The 22225-nt window shown below is 44.7% G+C and overlaps 1 protein-coding gene across 1 annotated transcript in view; it reads left to right on the top strand.

Annotated features, from left to right (window-relative positions):
* CLSTN2 (calsyntenin 2) overlaps positions 1–22225 on the top strand; it is a 451209-nt gene that overhangs the window by 349871 nt on the left and 79113 nt on the right. Inside the window, exon 5 of the mRNA XM_056849471.1 lies at positions 16012–16161. Within this exon, the coding sequence (XP_056705449.1) occupies positions 16012–16161 (150 nt within the window). The remainder of the gene's footprint in view (positions 1–16011; positions 16162–22225) is intronic.

Raw genomic sequence — 22225 nt, 5'->3', positions numbered from 1 at the left:
GATTGAAACTGAGCGCAAGTGAATGAGTGATAGTTAGTGTCGAAATTCTTTATTGGAGGGAGTGCTTGGACATGGAATTTTCTAATGACAAGTGGAGTTATGTGTATGTGGCACACACTCATTATTCCTCTCATATTTCTATGTAATTTCTTTTTACTCCAAATTTGCAAGAGGAGAGCGTAACTGGAGTTTTCAATTTCAGAAATACCGTTTGAAGCATTAAAGGAAATTATTTGTGACTAGTTCTTTCATATTGAATGAAGAGAAATATAACCCTAAGCATTTAAATATTGCTTTGTAAATGGTCAGAATCCTTCATATTTTCTTATTTATTTATTTACATTTACATCCTGTCTTCCTGCCCAATTTAACCATTAGAAAAGGTATGTGAGATCCATGACCAAATATCTCAGTGGATTTTTGTGGATAACCCCTCCCCCACACGATAAACTTCAGCTTCCGGAGCCCTGGATTTGTATTATAAATGTCATATGGGAAAAGATGTGTTCCTCCCATGCAACTTTTATTAGCTCCTTTACTTGTTAGTAAACTCTGACTTTCTAAGCAATGTACCCATCCTGATAATCAAGATTCTGAAACAGCTTTCCATTTGGCAGGTACCAAGGCTCATACAGCCAATCACAATAGTGTAATCTTAAGAAATCAGTTTGTCTTTATTGACCTGAGAGAGAGAGAGAATCGATATGTAGTCTCATTATTCAGCATGTTGTGCCCCAGCAAAAATACTAGTTTTATTAATTTAAATGACTTATCAACGTTGTTGCTTATTAGCACAAGCTAACTATCCCGTGGGTGGGCTATGCTAGGCAGACAACCGAGACTGTTTTTTATGGCAGGTCCATCCTGTCTCCAAACTTGGCCAGTGCTTCCACCGACCTTGTGGAATGCACTGTGCGCCAGGAAGTTCCTAGTCTCATCCTCCTCCCCTGTCATGTTGTAAGGCCCCTACCAGGTTTGAAAGCCGCTGCTCAGCACCAGGGTTGTTCCCAGCACATCCAGCCATAAGGTATGAGATGGTCTGTTTTGGACACACCTTCTATCATGCCCAATACCTCAGGGTGTTTTCCTATTCTCTTTACCTAATTTTAACAACCCACCCCATTTCAGCCAACTAGCTGTGGCTTGACCAGTGTGCAATGAGGCCTGGTTTACTGAACCCTCCTCCCTCAGGGACATTGTGAAGCAGGTGAGAAAAGATTTCTCCAAAAGCCAATCAGGTGATACCCTCCAAATTCCTGTTTGCCCTTAACAGCAACTGGCTAATCTTGCATTATTACATAAGAGGGTGGGTGGGGCAACTGCAGCAACCAAACTCTGTGAGGAAGGGGAAGTAGCTCCTTTTAAGCTATTTGTTACTCTCTAAATCACTGGCTGGAAGATCTCCAGCCCTGGCCAATCCTGTCTTGTGCCTCCTTTGAAAAATCGGGGGCCTGGCAAAATGATCCACAGTGTTAATGCCATGAGTGTCTCTTTTCTTGTGAACAGGGTTTGAACGCAGTAAGATTACTTAGATTCAGTAGCCAGATATGCATGCACAGAGTGGCTCTGTGGTTTTTAGTAAGGGTGGTTGTGTTTTCTTATGTGCTATGGATTCATGAACATTGCCTTACGTTTAGGAGAATTGTACAGCCTTGCTTTCTTTGTAATCTCACATATGCATCTCAGCCCTATGGGTCTGTGCATCTCAGTGATAGCGGGACAGTATTTATTTCCTTTTTTCCTAAGCAATTCATGGCACTTGACTCTCCCACACATGATTAAAAGTGTTTCTAGAGCACTATCTTGTACTGCATAGATGTATCAGCTTGCAACTTTTTATTTAGCTGTAGGGGATATTAAGATTTATGTGATCATTGGGATTGTGTTCATTAACAGCACTGTGCAAACTGAAACTGCTTATAATGTAGGCCAACTGTGCAGAGATTTTTTTTTAACGGCTGGAGTGCCTGCCAGACCTTGAGAGGGTAAGTTGTTAGCTATTTAGTTGTCACAAGAATGAACTAGTTTCAGATATTGTTCTCCTGGAGGCTGTTTTCAAGCTGGCTGAAGTCAATGGAAAGTTGATGGAATTATTACCATCGACCTAAGAGAGCTTTGGAAAGGGGCCTTATGGACTGAATTTAAAATTCAGCTCATAACTAAGGACTGTGTGCAGGGTGGCAAGGAAGATGATATAGTTATGGACTGCCTTAGTAAAGTATGAGAATTTATGTTGTCATTCTTTTCCGATAAAATCAGTTTTGTCTTGACAAAATCCACATCTGTCCCTGTAGGAGAAAAACCTGCTTTTAAAAGAAAAAAGTTTTCATATAAATTGTGGAAATACCTTAATATATATTTTCCCATTAAAAGCATGTTTTTCTTCCACATAATTAAAATTCAGTCATGAAAAGAGAGAAATGATAACAAAGTAAAAGTGAGTTCAGATACCCTATACATTACCAAATAATGCCAATGAACTCTTGTAAACACACTGATATATATTATTAACTATAACTGAATAAAAAGTATTAAGTGTCTTTGTCCTGGATGCAATCCCTGCACTAACTAGAGTAGCAGAGAAAGAGAGAGAGAGGTTGCCAGGAACATCTGCCTTCTCCTCCTTTCCCAAATTTGAATCTTTATCTGAAATTGCAGACACATATAAGACAAATCCCAGTTTTTCCCATTACTGAAACTGAGGAACCATGGCTACATGTCAGGCAATGTTATATATATTGGGAACCAAAGCAATTTACATCTTTCTATTCTCTTCTATTTGATTAAATCTTGTTACTTGTATGAGTCTTGATTCTGCTTCAAGCAAATGTAGTTCCACTTCTAGAATTCTGCTTTGTAAAAACGTATGCTGAGGATGATAGCTGAAGTCTGCCCCCTGTGCAGATCGAAGATCAGCAAAATGGGGTTAGCCATAGCTCTCACAAAGGGCTCTCAAAGCTAGTGGAATAACCAGAATTCAGGATATATATATCAGGATATATATGGGGGCCCATATATTTAAATTGCCTAATTTGAGGATAAAACTTTTAAAAGGCTAATTGTGATGCCTATACAAGTGAAGATGTAACATAAAAATAGTTTAGAGAGCCTTTTGGAATTCTGTAACAATCCAAAACAGGACATGAAAATTCAGTGGCCAGAAGGATGAGGACATGTAGATGTAAGTGGCTAGTAATAGAAGAAGGCATTGAGGAGAAGAGTCACAGTTGGCAGAGGTGGTAGAAGGGAAGTTAACTAAAGCTGGGGAACAAGTATACTTGATGGGGTGGGATTAGGATTTTTCATTTCCCATGAGTGTTCATGGGTTCCCCTCTTGTAGTAGTAGTAGTAACTACAATAATAATTTTGAAATATCCACTGGCCTCATACTACGTTAAGCCTTACACAAGTGCTAGTATTTGCTGTGTTCCTGATATTTATTGTCATTAGGGGTGTGCATTCGGATATGCCGAACCGAAAAAGTGGCAATCTGGATGAAACCAAAAAGGTGAAAAAGGCCAAAACATTGCTGGCCTTTTCTGTCTTTTCAGCTTTCCCACATGTGAGGGTCTCTGTCTTTGTGTCTCTGCTTTCCATCACCTGCGGTGTTATCAGTGAACTCGTAAAAGCAGTTCACACCTTCTGGTCTCAGGCGCCAGGCCTGATGGCCCATGTATCTTCCCCCCCGCTGTTCTTCCTGCCAGTACTCCCTCAGGCCGGTGCGGCCTTGGAAGTGTGATAGCCGCACCAGACTTCCTGGGATCCGTCTGATGTTTTGTATTATGCCAAGCTTGTAACTTCCCATAACAATAAGTGTGAACCCCAGTGCCCCAGTGCCCTGGAGTCAATATATTCTGTAAACCCGTATAGCCCCTCACTTGCAACTTTCTACCTGTGCCTGTCTCATCTCCTGAAGGCTTCAATAAATCTATTGTTTCTGTATCAACGTCTGAGCAACTGATTTGGAGAAGCAAACTCAGAGAGGGGGATCTCTCACATTAAGTTGCAAGTCCTTGCCTCTCGGACTGCAGCTGTACCGCTTTGGACAGAATGTCAGCCGACGAGGACACCACCCCTAACCCCGATGCCCCCAAGGAACCGGACGAGCCGGAGAAGCCGGACCCGAAGGAGGAGGGAGCCAAGCCAAAGAAACCGAAGGGTCGCGCCCCCGACCAAGATCGGGACGGACGTCCCCGGGGGCTTACTTATTGGCTGGACTCTCCCAAGGGCTGGTCGCTCTCGCGGACTGCGGCGAAGGATCGCCGGTTGGCCTTCCCCAGCACGGGACTCGAAGGGGACCCGGCCCGCAAAGAGGCCCTCATGGAGGAAGAACGAAAGCAGTGGCAGGAAGACCGCCGGGCTATGCAGGAGCAGATGGAGATCATGCAACGCGTAATGGGTGAGATGGCCACGACCCTAGATGCGCTGAAGTTGCAACCTCCAGCCGGTGCTCCCCCAGACGGGGCGCCGGTAGTTCCGCCCGCAACCCCTGCCCCCCCGGCCCGTCGGGACCTGAAAGTCACGTATGACGGGTCGGGAGACCAGTTGACCTTTTTTATGGTCCAAGTAGACATTTTTATGCGGGAACAAGGCCGAACCTTCGTTTCTGAGGAGTCCCGGGTGCAGTACGTGGCTTCCTTACTGCAAGGGGAGGCGGCTGCCTGGATGGTGTTGCAGTATGAACTCCGCTCGCCGGTGCTGCGAACCCTGGACGAGTTCATGGTAGCACTCCGAAACCGTTTTGAGGACCCGACTCTGGGTGAGCGGGCTAAAGCCTCCCTGATGCAACTGCGCCAAGGGACTAAGTCGGTGGCGCAGTATGCAAGTGAGTTCCAGTCACTGGCTAGCCGAATTCTGGACTGGAGTGAAGCTACCTTGGTACAATGTTTCAGGGAGGGTCTCAACCCAGACCTCCAACATTGGGCCTTCATGCAAGGGAACCCCCCGGATGTGGAAGGTTGGGTTCGCCATGCTGCTGACATCGAGAATCGCAAACAACTCCTGAACTTGTCCAAGCAACGGCTTGGGCGAGACCCCAGGCCCCGAGGTGACCGTGGCCGGGAACTCCGGCAAGGGGGTGACGGGGGTCTCTCGGCCGCGGAACGCCGCAAGCGGTTCGAGGCCGGCGTCTGCCTGATCTGCGGGGGAAAGGGTCACTTTGCATCGCAATGCCCCTCTCGCTCAGGCCGTCCGACCCCCCCCCGCCAAACCCAGGCCGAGCCGACGAAACCGGCCGCCAACAGCCAGCCTCGCCGCAGAAGTGGACCACTGAGCCGGCGCTCCGGCGCACCCTCCGCTCTCCACGCGCGCCCCCAGGATGGGGCATCCGACTCTACGGTCCCATCGGGGTCCCGGATTACAAATACCGTCTTTGATTCGGACGGCTCCCCGGAAGCCACCACCCCGTCCCCCTCTTCCAGCGAGGAGGAAGAGTGGGAACAGCCGGCAAAAAACGCCGTCGGTCTGCTGTAGAGGGGGCTCCGCAGCAGACCGTCCCTATCGTTGTGCAAGGAGCTCCACCGATGGTAAGCGCCCAAGAGGACAATGTATTTGTGCGTGTTCATCTGTCCCTACCCAAAGGGGGTCCCCCGTTAGAGGTCCCCGCGTTGGTCGACTCGGGGTGTGCCCGCACCATGATAAATGAGGAAACTGCCAAGAAGTTGGGTGTCCGGCGCAAGCGGCTTCCGGGACCCCTCCGTTTTTCCCAAATGGACGGGAGTGACTTTAAACGGGGCCCTGTGACCCACAGAACTGCAGCCGTGATTATGTCCGTGGGGGAACATTGGGAACGGTTGTATTTCACCATCGCCCCTATTGTAACCCCTGTGGTGTTAGGGATGAACTGGTTAAGGGGACACAATCCCTCCATTGATTGGGTTAAACGGGTGCTTTCCTTCCCCGAAAACCCCTGTGGGTTGCATGACAAGGAACGGGTACTCAGAACTCCAGCCGCCGCACTGGTAGGGTCCCCCGCCCCAGTCTCTCCTCAATTACCCTCTGAGTACTCGCAGTTTACTGATGTTTTCGATGTTAGAGAGTGCGACGAACTGCCTCCCCACAGAGAAACGGACTGTGCCATCGAGATTGTAGGGGAAGGCAAACTGTCTAAGGGAAAGGTTTACCCCATGAGCCCTAGTGAAAAGACTGTATTGCGAGACTATCTGGATGTCAATCTGGCGAGGGGTTTCATACGCCCCTCCAAGGCTCCTTATTCAGCCCCAGCTTTCTTTGTAAAGAAAAAGACGGGAGATTTAAGACTGTGTATTGACTTTCGCAGACTGAACGCAGTCACCCAGTCTAATGCTTACCCCCTCCCTCTTATTCCTGACCTTCTAGCACAATTAAAGGAGGGCCGAATCTTCACCAAACTGGACTTGGTAGAAGCCTACCACCGCATTCGCATCAAAGAAGGAGACGAACCCAAAACGGCCTTTTCCAGTTGTTTTGGGATGTTTGAGTACCTGGTCATGCCGTTCGGACTTTCGGGGGCTCCGAGTGTCTTTATGCAATTAATTAATGAAGTTTTGCATGATTTACTGTTTCGGGGGGTGGTGGTATTTCTCGATGACATTCTTATTTACTCTGAGACCATGGAAGAACATGTGCGCCTAGTGCGAGAAGTGCTCCAGCGGCTGCGGGAGCACAAACTGTATGCTAAGGTGTCCAAGTGTGAATTCCACCAACCTTCTATTACATTTCTGGGGTATGTGATTTCCCACCAAGGGTTGGAAATGGACCCCGCCAAGGTCCAGGCGGTGCGGGACTGGGAAACCCCCACTACCCGCCGCCAACTTCAACAGTTTTTGGGGTTTGCCAACTTTTACCGGAATTTCATTCCCAACTTTGCCCAAGTTGCGCTTCCCCTCACTGCCCTGTTGCGTACCAAGGACAGGGGGGCTAGCGCCGCACTCCCCTCAGCCCGTCTGCAATGGTCTCCCCAGTGCCAGCAAGCTTTTGAACGTTTAAAGCTACTTTTTTCATCCGAACCCGTTTTGGCTCATCCGGATTGCACCAAGCCCTTCGTGGTGCAGGTGGATGCCTCGGATGTAGCCATGGGCGGGGCCCTATTGCAGAGGGATGAGGGGGGACGGTTGAGGCCATGCGCCTACTTCTCCAAGAAGTTTTCCCAGTCCGAAATCAACTGGGCCATTTGGGAGAAGGAGGCAGCAGCGGTCAAACATGCCCTTACCATATGGAGACACTTCTTAGAGGGGGCCGAGCTGCCGTTCGAAGTGTGCACAGATCACAAGAATCTTGAGGCTCTCAAGGGAGCTAGAAAACTCAATGCCAAACAAATTCGGTGGGCCCAATTTTTTGCAAAATTCCGGTTCACCCTCAAACATGTCCCTGGCAAAGAAAATGCCCTAGCTGATGCTTTGTCACGACTTCCCCAGTATCGCAACGATTTCGATCGCCCCGTCGACTCCCTGTTCACTCCCGAACAGCGAGGGGAAGTCCCTGGCTTGGCCGTCACCACCCGATCCCAAGCCCGCCAACCGGAGACCCCCCCTACGCTCAAAGGTATCCCGGAAGCATTCCAACAGCGACTCCGGGACGCCTCCTTACAGGAGGAGGAGCACCATCTCCTCCCCACTGGCTTGGAACGAACCAACACTTGGTGGGTGCAAGGGGGGAAACTATATGTCCCATCTTCCCTTCGCAAAGAAGTATTGGGACTTGTACATGGGGCCAGGCTGGCGGGTCATTTTGGTTTCATAAAAACGCTTCACCTGGTTCGAAGGCAATTCTGGTGGCCCGGTATGAGATCTGATGTAGAGTTGTATGTGCGCAGCTGCCCCACCTGCGCCACAGCCAAGAAACGGATGGGAAAACCCCCGGGGCTTCTCAAACCGCTTGAGAACCCCTCCCGTCCCTGGGAAGTCATCGCCATGGATTTTATCACCGACCTACCTCCAAGTCGGGGGAAAACGGTTCTCTGGGTTATCACAGACCTCTTTTCCAAACAGGTTCATTTCGTTCCATGTGCAGGTCTTCCTTCAGCCCAGGGCTTAGCTAAACTGTTCATCACGCACGTCCTCAGGCTACACTCGATCCCGAGGAAGGTCCTCTCCGACCGGGGGGTCCAGTTTGTTGCCAAATTCTGGCGGGCTTTCCTAAAGTTAATGGGAGTGGAGGAACAGGGCCTTTCTTCCGCCTATCACCCCCAAACGGATGGTCAAACGGAACGAGTAAATGCGGTAGTAGAATGTTATTTGCGTTGCTATGTAAATTTCCACCAGGACGACTGGGTCGACCTGCTGCCATTTGCCGAATATGCGTACAACAATGCGCCTCATTCCTCTACCGGCTTTAGTCCCTTCCAAGTTATATACGGGACGGATTTTGGCCCTTTCGGTTCTGCCCCCGTCTCGCCAGAGCTCCAGTCTACCCCTGATCTTCAGGAGTGGATTCAGGTGGTTAAATCCACCTGGCCATGGTTGCTCAAAAATCTGGAAAGGGCAAAAAGCAAGTACAAGGAACAAGCAGACAAACACCGGTCTCCGGGATGGGAACTCAAGGTGGGGGAGCAAGTCTATCTGTCCACCAAAAACCTCCGCTCTCTTCGCCCCTGCAAAAAACTGAGCGACCGTTATGTAGGACCTTTCCCCATTACCAGAGTAATCAACGAGGTTACCGTGGAACTGAGTCTCCCTAAGACTCTCAAGGGAGTTCATCCAGTCTTCCATATAAGCCTCCTCAAACCTTATGTAGCAGCTCCCCAGTTCCACCCCCCTCCCGCTCATGAGATTCCTACCGTAGTAGGAGGGGATACCCATTTGGAAATATCCAAGGTTTTAGATTCCAAATGGAAGAAAGGGAAACTGTTTTACTTTGTTCGCTGGAAAAACCTTGGCTCCGCTCATGACGAATGGGTGGCCGCACCCCACATGGCAGCTCCTCGCTTGGTCCGAGAATTCCACCTCGCTTATCCCGATAAGCCTCGTCCTCTCGGAGGGGGGCCTTAAGGGGGGCAGAATGTGAGGGTCTCTGTCTTTGTGTCTCTGCTTTCCATCACCTGCGGTGTTATCAGTGAACTCGTAAAAGCAGTTCACACCTTCTGGTCTCAGGCGCCAGGCCTGATGGCCCATGTATCTTCCCCCCCGCTGTTCTTCCTGCCAGTACTCCCTCAGGCCGGTGCGGCCTTGGAAGTGTGATAGCCGCACCAGACTTCCTGGGATCCGTCTGATGTTTTGTATTATGCCAAGCTTGTAACTTCCCATAACAATAAGTGTGAACCCCAGTGCCCCAGTGCCCTGGAGTCAATATATTCTGTAAACCCGTATAGCCCCTCACTTGCAACTTTCTACCTGTGCCTGTCTCATCTCCTGAAGGCTTCAATAAATCTATTGTTTCTGTATCAACGTCTGAGCAACTGATTTGGAGAAGCAAACTCAGAGAGGGGGATCTCTCACACCACAGCCCGTGTAAGGGCACAGGGAGGGGGGATGTTAAAAATTTTAAAAATTGAAAACTCCATTGGATAGATGGTGGCACCCCCTTTAAGGCCCCATAAAATTGGACCCCCTGACCCAAACGTCACTAAACCTGGGGGTTCTTCTAAGGAGAGTCACCTGCAGCTATGTTGAAAATTTGATGGCTCTACCTTGAAAAATAGCTCCCCAGAACTCTGGAAAAAATCCCCATAGATTTTAATGAAGCCGAAGATTTTCCAATATCCCCCCCCCCCCAAAAAAAAAGCCGGGAAAAAAACCCATTTACTGGTATGGGTAGTCAGCTTTTTTTGGCTTTTCTGAAAATGTTCAGGTCCAATAAACCTGAATCTGAAAAATATCCCCCCCCCAAAAAAAAAGGTGACTCTCCTAATTGTAACAGAACACAAATAATATTTTTTAAATATGATTTTAACTGCTTTTCCCCAAGTTTTACCCAGATTGTCAGATTGTGTGGTATTCAGTCATTAATTTTCTTTTCTCAAATATGTTTAAGTTTCAATCAGAAGAACCTGTATCTGAAACAGTTTTGATTTTTCATCCTTTAAGCTTAATTTCATGGTTTTAAGATTGTCTGGGTTCTGTGAATGACGTGCTGCTGTATTACGTAGAAGCCAATGGTCAACAATACAGCCGGAGGTTGGAAGATTAAACGATCTGTTTATTTAGGCCAAAATAAATGCAGTCATTTGTGTTTACCTCAAACAAGCAGGTAAATTCACACACCAGAACAAAAGATTACAACAACATTTATAACCTCTGGTCAGGGGTGTTACAATACACAAAATACAGAGCATAGACATACAAAGACCCAATAATGGACACCTTTGGATTAGCATAGGCCTATCAGTGGGGGTTGAGGCAGCACCTTAGCTGGTTACATGATCTGGGGCAGGGAACATTCCTTAGGCCGTAGGTAATTCTGGGCCGTGTCTTGGTGGAAGGTTGTATCAGACACCGACAGCCTGATTTACTGACTCCTGACTCCTGGTTGCCACCTCCCCAAAGCCCTCACGTGTGTGTGCACGTGAATGCATAGTATTTCAAACCTGCTCTTATACTTTAGGCCTAGCCTTTCCATAAGAGCAATTATGCAATCTGAACACAAAAGCGTACATTCAGATAATAACAATGATTACAGGCATTACATGAGTAGGACAAGATAAGCTTTTAGTCCAAATGCTTTAATTGTTTTGCATGAACGTATCTGTGTTTGTAAGGCTAGAGTTAACTATAGCATAATTCTGTCATCTGTTAAAAATTAAGATCAATAACCATTTAGAATACTCCTAAAAACCTTCCAGAAATTTTAGAAAAACTCTTAAATATCCAGAATTTTCTGAGATGCCTTTATAACAGGATTTAATGAAATTTAAATCTAAACCAGCTGTAATGCATAGTTTAGTTATTTCCAAGTCTATATGCCATTAAAGGTTTTGAATTTGAATTTTGATTTCCAAGTCTTGAGGGACAGTTAGTATGCCATGCAAGTTTCAGAAACTTGCTAATGTTGATTGAACTAACTGCAATGTCTGGGGAATTGTCCCCCCATATCAAGAGTAAAACAATAGTAAAGAGAACAAAAGCAGAAGACACAAGGGAATATGCATAAAAGGAAAAGTTAAGAAAACTAAGATACCTAATAATAATAAATACATGGAGTAGCATAGTAATGTTCTACCAAGTATACACTAATCAAAGAAGGCTAATAGAAAATTTATATATGCACAATTTATGTAAACTTTGTTTCCTTTTGAGGTTTCATTGCAATTTGAAAGGGGAATTCAATATCTGCAGAACGAGTGAGATCATATGCTTAATTAGTCTTCTTTCATTGCCTCTTAAATAACACAGTTTTCAAATAAAAGGAGATGGTGGCTCGGCCATGAGCACACAATTGCTTTTAATTTGTATATTTTTAAAAAATCAGTTGGCTACAAGTGTCCAGGGTCTATGAGACTCTTTGAGAGTTGTAAGTTATGACAAATTCAGGTAGATATTTGACCACTGAATATGACCTATCACAACCACAAAGACTGGAACAGAAGGTGTAAAATCAACAAAAATCTGAGAGAGAGAGAGAGAGAGAGAGAGAGAGAGAGAGAGAGAGAGAGAGAGAGAGAGAGAGAGAGAGAGAGAGGGAGAGGGAGAGGGAGAGAGAGAGAGAGAGAGAGAGAGAGAGAGAGAGAGAGAGAGAGAGAGAGAGAGAGAGAGAGAGAGAGAGATCACCAAGGAATCAACAGGGGTATTGAAAGTCTGTGAAGATAGAAGTCTTCTTGTATCTGACCAACAAAGGCTTGTATCTGACCAACAAAAGAATGGTGGTCTGTAGATATAGCTAGAAATCTTAATTTGTATTAGTCTGGCAGCTTTATGATAAGCAGTTTTATAGAATGAATCTATATGAATTACAATTAACATGTGGGATTAGGTATAAGGGCTAGTGTGGGACAATAAATGATGCAGTATACATGATTCACTCTTGTGACAAATGTAACCTACTACCGCAAAAGATCCCTAATTCAAGGGAAGGTTTGCTAGGCTTCACTTATCTGGATGGTGATATTGCAAGTTGCATATTGCAAGTTCCTAAATTCAGTTGCAACAGACCCACTACCTATCATATACTAAGCAGACTCTCAACAAGCTAACCATGGTTAAGAAATTGGGTACATTACAGCTACATTCAGACTATAATATTTTTGCACCCTAATTTCCTCTCAAAGACAGGGGATTGGATCCTATGGGTTTGTTCCTCAGCACCTGTACTTTCCGGGCAATAGCATCTTACAGCAGCAGAAGGTGCATTGCACTAGACGTATATGTAGGTGTTGATGGAATGAAATAGTAGGACTCAACCTATCAGCGTAAGAATCCTGTGAGGACCATGCAAGGATTGCTGATCTTTCTAGTCATGCAGCCATCTTGGTCCCAGAAAAGTTTATTCCTGGGATCATGGGATCTGCTTGAGTAATAGCCTCATGGGTCAGAAGGCTGCAGTGAAGGGAGCAAAGTCACTTCCTATTCTCTGAGCAGAGCTACAAACCATTGAGTCTACTGGTTCTTGTAGGTTAACCGGGCTGTGTGACCGTGGTCTTGGTGTTTTCTTTTCTTTTGGAGAGACACTGTCCTTCAGTGTTACTCCTCTGAAGATGCCTGCCACAGCAGCTGGCGAAACGTCAGGAAAGAAAGTACCAAGAGAGAGACACTGTCCTTCAGTGTTACTCCTCTGAAGATGCCTGCCACAGCTGCTGGCGAAACGTCAGGAAAGAAAATACCAAGACCACGGTCACATAGCCCGGATAACCTACAAGAACCAATGAACTCTGACCATGAAAGCCTTCGATGATACATTGAGTCTACATTCAAAGGATCATTAAAACTACAGGAAAAAAAACATGGAAAAATCATATGATAAACTATTTTGTTTCCTTGGAATTGTTGTTGTTGTGAAATACAAGTATATGCAGTATACTTGCCCTGACCTGGATGGCCAAGGCTAGCCCAATCTCATCAGTTCTCGGAAGATGAGCAGGTTTGGCCCTGGTTAGTCCCTGGATGGGAGACCACCAGGAAATACAGGGTTGCTTGCAGAGGCAGGCATGGCAAACCAACTGTGAATATCTCTTGCCTTGAAAACGCTATGGGATAGCCATAATTCAGCTGTGACTTGATGACACTTTCCACCACCATATGCAATAAATGAGAAATGTGGGTCACATTCACTAACAAAAAAATAAGGTTTACTGTTTCAGTTAGCCCTACAACTTGTCAGTTAACCCTGTCTGAAATATCTGAACTGTTATTTCCACTTGGGATGTTGATCTACCATGCTTTGTTTCTGTGTTGGTAGGTCTCTAAGGTTGTGTTCTCTATGCTACTTCTGTGTATTTTTAAGAGTTGGATGGGACCCAGTCAGCTTTCCTTGATATATTTGGTTTCAGGACTCAAACTAATTATTATAGAGGTTCAGGTAGCAAAAGGTTCAATATTCTGAGTGAAATATTTTAGTCATTCAATCCACTTTAGTCAGACTATAGAATATACAGAACAGAACATGAATACCTGTTTAAAATGAGCACAGCTTCAGGATATGAGAAAGATTAAACTTTCGTTGGCTACAGAAAACTTTAATCTGTTAGTGTAAATAATGTGTAACATATATTATACTTTCCAAGGTTCAGGTTGAGGAGGAACTGTCATTTTGCAAAAATGGCCTGAATTAAAATTCTGAACTCATTAATTACACAGAATGTTTTAGAAAGAGAAGGCTCCCTATCCTTCCAGATAATAGAAGCGACCTGCATTTTTTTCCCTTTTCTTGTGAACGCTGCTATTTCTTTGTAACCAGGAAAGGTGATTTGTCACATCTATGCTTCTGTCAGGTTGATTTTCTTGCTGCAGATTTTTATTTTTCATCGGGTTCCACAATAGTGTCATTTTTAAAAGCTGGTCAAATTTGCCAAAGAGAAGATGAAGAAAGAGGTTCCCCCAACCACCAATTCACTTTCCCAGTTCAACTACACAAAATCAAAAGAAAATCTTTTGAAATTCTGTGGTCATTTGTACACAGAGGTTATCATATATATACCAAAATTCACAATAATTCCTATAAATGAAGAACATCATCACCTCTGTATAGTGTCCATCTGATTTAATATTCTTCTGTTAACATCTTGAAATATTTGAAAAGCTGTATGCCTGAGTAGATTATATACAATTTTATTCTTATTTAAGTAATCCCTTTCTTTTTGAAGACTTGTTTGCTTCCAGACCTTTGCAAACACAAGTCTTGTAGCAGTAGGGTTGCCATCCTCCAGGTAGAGGCTGGACATCTCCCACTATTACAACTGATCTCCAGCCAATAGAGATCAGTTCCCCTGGAGAAAATGGCCACCTTGGCAATTGGACTCTATGGCATTGAAGTCCCTCCCCTCCCCAAACCCCGCCCTCTTCAGGCTCTGCCCCAAAAACCTCCCGCTGGTGGCGATGAGGGCCCTGGCAACCCTATAAGGCCATTGCTTGTGTTTTTCTTGGAAACCAACCAAGGTGAAATGCACATACAACTGGATTGGGTTTACATAGGGTTGCCAGGTCCTTCTTCACCACCGGCAGGAGGTTTTTGGGTCGGAGCCTGAGAAGAGCAGGGTTTGGGGAGGGGAGGGACTTCAATGCCATGGTGTCCAATTACCAAATTGGCCATTTTCTCCAGGGAAACTATCAGCTGGAGATCAATTGTAATAACAGGAGATCTCCAGCTAGTACCTGGAGGTTGGCAACCCTAGGATTACATCACACAGTATCTTGTGTTTTTGGAGGTCCACAGTATCCATAAACCTCTCCTCCAAAACCACATTTCAAATGAATCAATTTTCCTCCTGTCAGCTTTTTTCATTGTCGAAGAGAGACATAACCACTGGCTTTTATGGTCACAACAGAGGCTGTCATTGTTCTCACCGACTTTGTTCCACAAGGCCAAATGTGCCTGATATCAGCTCTGCGCCTCAGCATTTCATAAGCAAGTCTGTATGACTCTCCATACAGGATCAGACCAGTGATCATGATCTGAAATACCTACTTTTCTTCCTCTCCTGTTTTTTTTTTTTTTTTAATTCAGTCCGATAACGAGTTACAGAGATCTCAGAAGCCTTCTTGCAGTTTTGTGTCATTTTCTTTGTTCTTAATAAAGGCTCTCAATTCAGGGTTGCCAACTCTGGGTTGGGAAAATCCTGGAGACTTGGAGGTGAAGCATGCAGAGGGCAGGGTTTGAGGAGGGATGGGACCTCAGTGAGGTATGATGCCATAGAGTCCACCCTCCAAAGCAGCCATTTTCTCCAGGGGAACTGATCTCTGTGGTTTGGAGATCAGTTGTAGCCAACTTCCATGCCATCATTAGTATCATATTTAATTTACATGTAACAGGAGTATCAGCATGCATGATGCATAAATGCTAGAGGGTCCATCATGTTACTTCCTGTTTTTGCTGGAAATTATATAAGAACACTGGCTAGGGTTACCAGGTTTCCCCTGGCCACTGGCAGGGGGTTGGGAGGGGGGTAAGGTTGCCAGCTCCAGGTTGGGAAACTCCTAGTGATTTGGGGATGGAGCTTGGAGAGAACAGGGACCTCAGTGGGGTACAATGCCATAGAGTCCACCCTCCAAAACAGTCATTTTCTCCAGGGGAACTGATCTCTGTAGTTTGGAGATGAGCTGTAAATCTGGAAGATCCCTAGGTCCCACCTGGAGGCTGGCATCCATAGCATTGTCACAACACCAGTGCACCAGGCCTCCCCTTGGTGGGCAATGTGATAGGAGACCAGGTGGCCTCCTGGTAGAGTGGGAGACCTGGCATCTCTAATAAGGAGTGACTGAGAAGGTCATTTCTTTCCTTTCTCTTTGTATTGCTCTCCTTTTCTAGCTTCCTGCCACCTCTTCCTTTTTCAGTGACCTTTTTGTATGCTGCAGGTACTTATTACCAATCTTTACTACGGAAAGCGTGTGGGCATAATGTCTTAAGTGTAAACAATTTTTTTGTCATTATCCTGTTTTTTGCCTGCAGGTAACATCAGAAATACTGAAAAACTGAGTTATGACAAACAGCACCAGTATGAGATAATGGTAACCGCTCTTGATTGTGGGCAGAAACGTGCAACTGAAGATGTCTTGGTGCGAGTTGAAGTCAAGCCTGTGTGTAAACCTGGATGGCAAGGTTGGTACAGTGCTGTTTCTTCAGAGATATTGATTGTTTCTTTGGTGGTAAAAAGAAAATATTGCCAGTTCTGTAATAATTTTTGAACTTTCTATATTAACTTATGGTCCACATTTCTCAAAGTAGATAAAAATATTGCAAGCTAAGAATGCAATTTAAAGAAACTATTACTGTAATAATAATAGTAATAAAAAAGCTGTGTTTAAGTAAATAAGCTCAAAGCTCATCCCTAGGCCTGGTAGCCTCATAAATCAGGACCTCAGCAACAGGCAAGTGAGGGAAAGTATTAATAAAACTATGTAACTCATTGCTTAGAAACAACTAAAGCATCCCTTAATGATGTCCATTTCTATCAGGAAGAAATAAATGGCATATAAGTGGTTGCCTCTATCAACTGATTCCTCATCCTCCACTCATTCCCACCATTATATTGTCTGAATTCTGTTTGCATGGAGGAGCTGTAAGTTATGCTTGCAAGAGCAATCTGGGACCCATGGTAATTCTAAAGTTTTATTATTACTGTTAGTCCTTCTTGTTGTGACCAATTAACAGTGCAGTCCTAAGGGGGAGGCCGAAAGGGGTTTGGATGTGGTGTGACCCCTGTGCCAGTGTAAATGCCACTTGTGCTGGGGAGCAGTGCTGCAGCGCCATGCATGGGTGCCAGTGCAACCACGGTGGCAATGTTTTCCTGGCACAAGGGTTCGTGCCAGCCCCATAGGGGGCATTCCTAGAGACAGAGCTGACAGTCAGCTCCCTAAGCCTTTTCGCCCTAGGAATGCCTTTGCCAGCAAAAATGTTGGCATGGCCCCATGGAACTGCATAGAGCAGTTTTGCCGGGCTTGGGGGAATTTCCCTGATTGGTTTGCTCACCGTGGCACAGCAAACCACTCAAGAAACGGAGCGGTGGCACTGTGGCTGTGCTGACCCCCGCCGCACCAGAACTGCCCCCCTTAGGGTTGCATTGCTCAAGTCTGACTATGGTCTGCATTAAAAATTCCACTGGGATAAATGTACACATAGGATAAGAGCATATGAGGTAACAAATCTAGGTTGTGCTATATTTTGATTTGTTCAGGAGCTTAAATGTTTTTTTTTTTTTTTTGTTTTTTTTTACAGAGTACAGTACATTTTTATTGTCCTTAATGGACAGATGAATCAATCTGGCATGATGTTTCCTTTGCATGCTCCCTTATGGGAATTAGCAAGTAATTCTGTGTAGATAGTAATGTCTGATGAAAATATACATGTACATATGTTTGCAGCAAAATTCACCAGTGCACAGTTGTCCAAATCCCTTTTGCTATAGTATGAACAACACAATGTAGGATGTAGAACTAAGACAGACATAAATAGTTTATATACAGTAAGTTCAATGTATTCGTTTCCCTAGGTTGCAGAAATGATTTCTTTCTCTTTTTTATGAATTTAGAGCAGGTATAAAACTATGAAATTACTGTAAGACAAATTTTGATCACTTATCTCTCAGACCTTATAAGCTCTGGAATCTATTAGAGTGAATTTTAAACCAAAAAAGAGAGAGAATACTTATCACAGACAATACTTATTGGTTGCGCGACCTCATCAGCTGAAGTGGAATTCTGTCGGACAAGTTGTGCAAAGGCGAAGGAGTGTTTTCTTCCCCAAGATGTATTGCAGTCATTGATCCTTAACTATTTAAGCATTCTTTGTGTGTGTGGTGAGGCAGGGGAATTAGAAGGTGCTATCACTAATATACCAACAGCCATGGAAGCTCTTGGCAATATCACAGCAGATGTTTTGCAAAAAAAGGAACCAGAAGCTTAGCCCAAGTCCCAGTACAGAACCAGATGGCCTTAGATTACTTATTTGTAAGTAATGCAAACTCCAAGGAGGAGTTTGCATTCTAGTAAATATCACCTTTTGTGTTTTTGTTAATGCAAATAAACACATTGAAACAGATATTCAGAAGATTAGCAACAAGTATCCACTTTCCATGAAGCTGCAAATTAGGGTTGCCAACTGCCAGGTAGTACCAGGAGATCTCCTGCTAATTCAATTGATCTCCAGCCGATAGAGATCAGATCACCTAGAAAAAAATTGCCGCTTTGGCAATTGAACTCTATGGCATTGAAGTCCCTCCCCTCCCCAAACCCTGCCCTCTTCAGGCTCCGCCCCCAAAATATCCCACCAGTTTCAAAGAGGGACCTGGCAACCCTACTGCAAATACTGCCACTTTTTGGGATTTGTGGTCCCTGGCTAACAGGGACATTGGACAATATTGGGGTGTTGATTGTAAAAGGACTTGCATTTGTTTTTATTATTTTTTTGGCTAAACAACACATACCCACACACACTTTCTGTTCATTAAGTGTTCCAAAAATTCTGTAAATTAAAGACAGAGCAAGTATCAACAAAACAAGAAATAATGTTAATGTTAAATACAATGAAAGCAAAAGAGAAAGATGAAGAGTTTCAGTAGTACATAAGCATGGAAATACAAGAGAGTGTGTGACAATAATAGGGCCAAAGTGGGGGAGATTATGGAGGCTAAAGAAGAGCAATTAGCTGAAAGGGGTTGATCAGGTAAGCCAACCCAAAGTGGGAGCTGATTCAGTGATTTCTGCTGTGGGAAAAGGGAGCTGTGTCCCGATAAGGCTGCTTTTAATTTGTTCAGACTTGCTGGTACAATGCCTGAATCAGAAAAGTAACTATAAGAATACATTTGGTAATTTCAGTTGCTTGAGCCAATAGAAAAACTGTTATGTGCCGTGGTAACAACAAAATCTAGTTAGATTTAGTTTCTAACTTAAGCCTCTACAGCCTCTAAATATTCCAGTTTATGTAAATCTATTGTCTTATATTTACATAATATATAGGGTTGCCAGGTCCCTCTTTGCCACTGGTGGGAGATTTTTGGGGTGGAGCCTGAGGAGGGCGGGGTTTGGGGAGGGGAGGGACTTCAATGCCATAGAGTTCAATTGCCAAAGCGGCCATTTTTCTCCAGGTGATCTGAGCTCTATGGGCTGGAGATCAGTTGAATTAGCAGGAGATCTACTACTACCTGGCAGTTGGCAACCCTAATAATATAGGAAGAGAAAGTGGTAGGTAGTGCATGTTCTTATTGGTTTAGCTTTCACTGTCTCAATTTATTTTTAGCATAATGATGATAACTATACTTTGGAGTGATGTGCTCACATGCACAAATTACTATGATCCTCTACTCAGCCCCGCTAGCATACTATAATTGTAAATGATCTGTTGCTCTTCTCAGGGTTTGCAAATATTCATTCTCCAAATATCCCAACATTTAAAATTATGCTAAGCAAAATAAGAGGAAAGAATGGGCTATAAGTGAGTTGAAGCTACGTCCACCTTGTTGTACATGGAATTATCAGAGCTATGCCACAAAAGAAGATGAGGTCAGATTAGAACATATGTTGACTGTCGTCTTTTTGAGGGGCTGCCATTGTGTAACAGTCTGTCAAAATATGTTAGACAATCTGTTTTGTTTTTAGAAACTGTGCAAGGAAGAACTTTTAAAGAGATATTTGGAAAATACCTGAGTCAACTGATGTAGCTGGCTAATCAATTATATAGTTGATATCTGTTGTGTAGGCTTGCCTGGCACAATGTAGCAACCAGCAGGATGTGGGGACATGGGAGGGTGCTGTTAGCAATGGTGTCAGATTACTTCTGGGTTTCCCTGGTAGTGATGTCACACCTCTATGGAAACTGCCAAAAACTCTGTGGTAAATTATTCCTAGATAGGACTAGGGTTTCCAGGTACCCACAGGCAACTGGTAGGGGATGGGGGTGGAGAAATGTTTTGGCAGTAACTGAGGCCTAGCATTCTGTCACCAGTGACATACTGACTTCACTTCCGACACTCACCATCACATCCCTAGTGCCATGAGGACACTCTGGTATTTGAGCAAAAACATTATGGTAGAAGGTGTTTTTACCATAAAGTTTTTGCCCAAATACCAGAGCTCCCCCACTTTGCTGGCAATGTTATGATGTCACTTCCAGTGAGCGCCAGAAGTAATTTTTACATGTTGCCAGCAACATAGGTCTATGTCTCAGTGTGCTGCTGATAAGTTCCCCCGCCAGTCAGCTGAATGAGGAGGGGCCCCAAAGTGGGAGATCTCCTGCCCTGTCAGGGGTCTGGCAACCCTAGATTGGACTCGTGTCGCCTGTTGTCCAAATGCCTTTTTTCCTCTGCAAGTGTTATTCCCTGCATAAGAGTTAAAAGATCCCCCTTGCAACTAGGGTTGTGCATATCGATATACTTGAAGCGAAAATAAACCTGAAATTAGACATTTCAGCAATATTTGGGATTCGGGTAGACTGAATATCAAAACCTGGGAATCTGCCCAAAGCCAAATAGGTGATTCCCATAAAAGCTGGATAATTATTTAGCTTTTGGGGGTTTGGCTATTCACCTTTGCTCAGATGCATGGCTCTGTGTTTTCTCCCATTTTTCTATCTTTATTGTCGAAGGCTTTCACGGTCAGAGTTCATTGGTACTTGTAAGTTATCCGGGCTGTGTGACGGTGGTCTTGGTATTTTCTTCCCTGACGATTCGCCCGCAGCTGTGGCAGACATCTTCAGAGGAGTAACACTGAAGGACAGTATCTCTCAGTGTCAAGTGTGTAGGAAGAGTAATATATAGTCAGAAGGGGGTTGGGTTTGAGCTGAGTCATTGTCCTGCAAAGTATCAAAGATAATGTGCAAATCATTGTCCTGTAAGTATCAAGATAATGTGCTAATGAGGGTGTGGTATGTTAATGTGGAACCATTGTATCCTGAAGTGATCTGTTAACATATGCAATCCAAGGCTAATCCGCATGGCTATTGTGGACTGTAGTCTTTGTTAGTCTGGAGGTTTTCAGGACAGGAAGCCAAGCCTTATTCATTCTTAAACTCTCTTCTTTTCTGTTAATGTTGTGCTGATGTTTATGAATTTCAATGGCTTCTCTGTGCAATCTGACAAAATAGTTGGTAGAATTGTCCAGGCTTTCAGTGTCTTCGAATAAGACCCTGTGTCCTGTTTGGGTCAGTCCATGTTCAGCCACTGCTGATTTCTCAGGTTGGCCAAGTCTGCAGTATCTTTCATGCTCTTTTATCCTTGTTTGTATGCTGCGTTGTGTGGTCCCGATGTAAACTTGTCCACAACTGCAAGGTATACGATATACTCCTGCAGAGGTGAGGGGGTCTCTTTTGTCTCTTGCTGATCGTAGCATCTGTTGTATTTTCTTGGTGGGTTTAAACACTGTTTGTAGGTTATGTTTTTTCAAAAAAAATTCCACCCTATCAGTGACTCCTTTAATAAATGGCAAGGATACCTTTCCTATGGGAGACTGTTTTTCCTGAGTTTTCTGATTTTTGTTTGGTTTAATGGCCCTTCTGATTTCATTTCTGGAATAGCCATTTGCTAGCAGTGCGTGATTTAGATGATTAATTTCTTCCTTGAGAAACTGTGGTTCACAGATCTGTCTTGCACGGTCCATTATTGTTTTAATTATTCCTCTTTTCTGTCGGGGGTGGTGGTTGGAGTTTTTGTGTAAGTAGCGATCTGTGTGAGTTGGTTTTCGGTAGACCTTGTGACCTAACTGAAAGTTTGTTTTCCTACACAATTGACACTGAGAGACACTGTCCTTCAGTGTTACTCCTCTGAAGATGCCTGCCATAGCTGCGGGCGAAACGTCAGGAAAGAAAATACCAAGACCACAGTTACACAGCCCAGATAACCTACAAGAACCAATTTTCTATCTTTGACTGGTTTTGAAATAGAGGTCATGTAATAGGAGCCAACTTGGTCTGACCAACCATCACCATTCAGTGGGTTAATCTGGATCAAGCATAAGGGTTATTTAAAAGATGGGGCTCACCCAGGCGTCTCTGGAGGGATATACCCTCCAACTAAAAAGAACCAGCTTCGACAGCTGCACACACCATCAGTCTTCAAAGGAGACTTGCGGCCCCAGCCCTATGGGGGGGAGGGAACAGAACGGGGGACGCCCCTCCCCAGGGGCCGACCCTCCCTGGGGGCAGAAGGCCCGATCTTACCAAGAAAGACAGACTC

Source organism: Euleptes europaea, chromosome 5, assembly GCF_029931775.1.
Source record: "Euleptes europaea isolate rEulEur1 chromosome 5, rEulEur1.hap1, whole genome shotgun sequence".
Lineage (NCBI taxonomy): Eukaryota > Metazoa > Chordata > Lepidosauria > Squamata > Sphaerodactylidae > Euleptes > Euleptes europaea.
The sequence above is the reverse complement of the archived record's forward strand: the minus strand, read 5'-3'. Positions and strand labels throughout refer to the sequence as shown.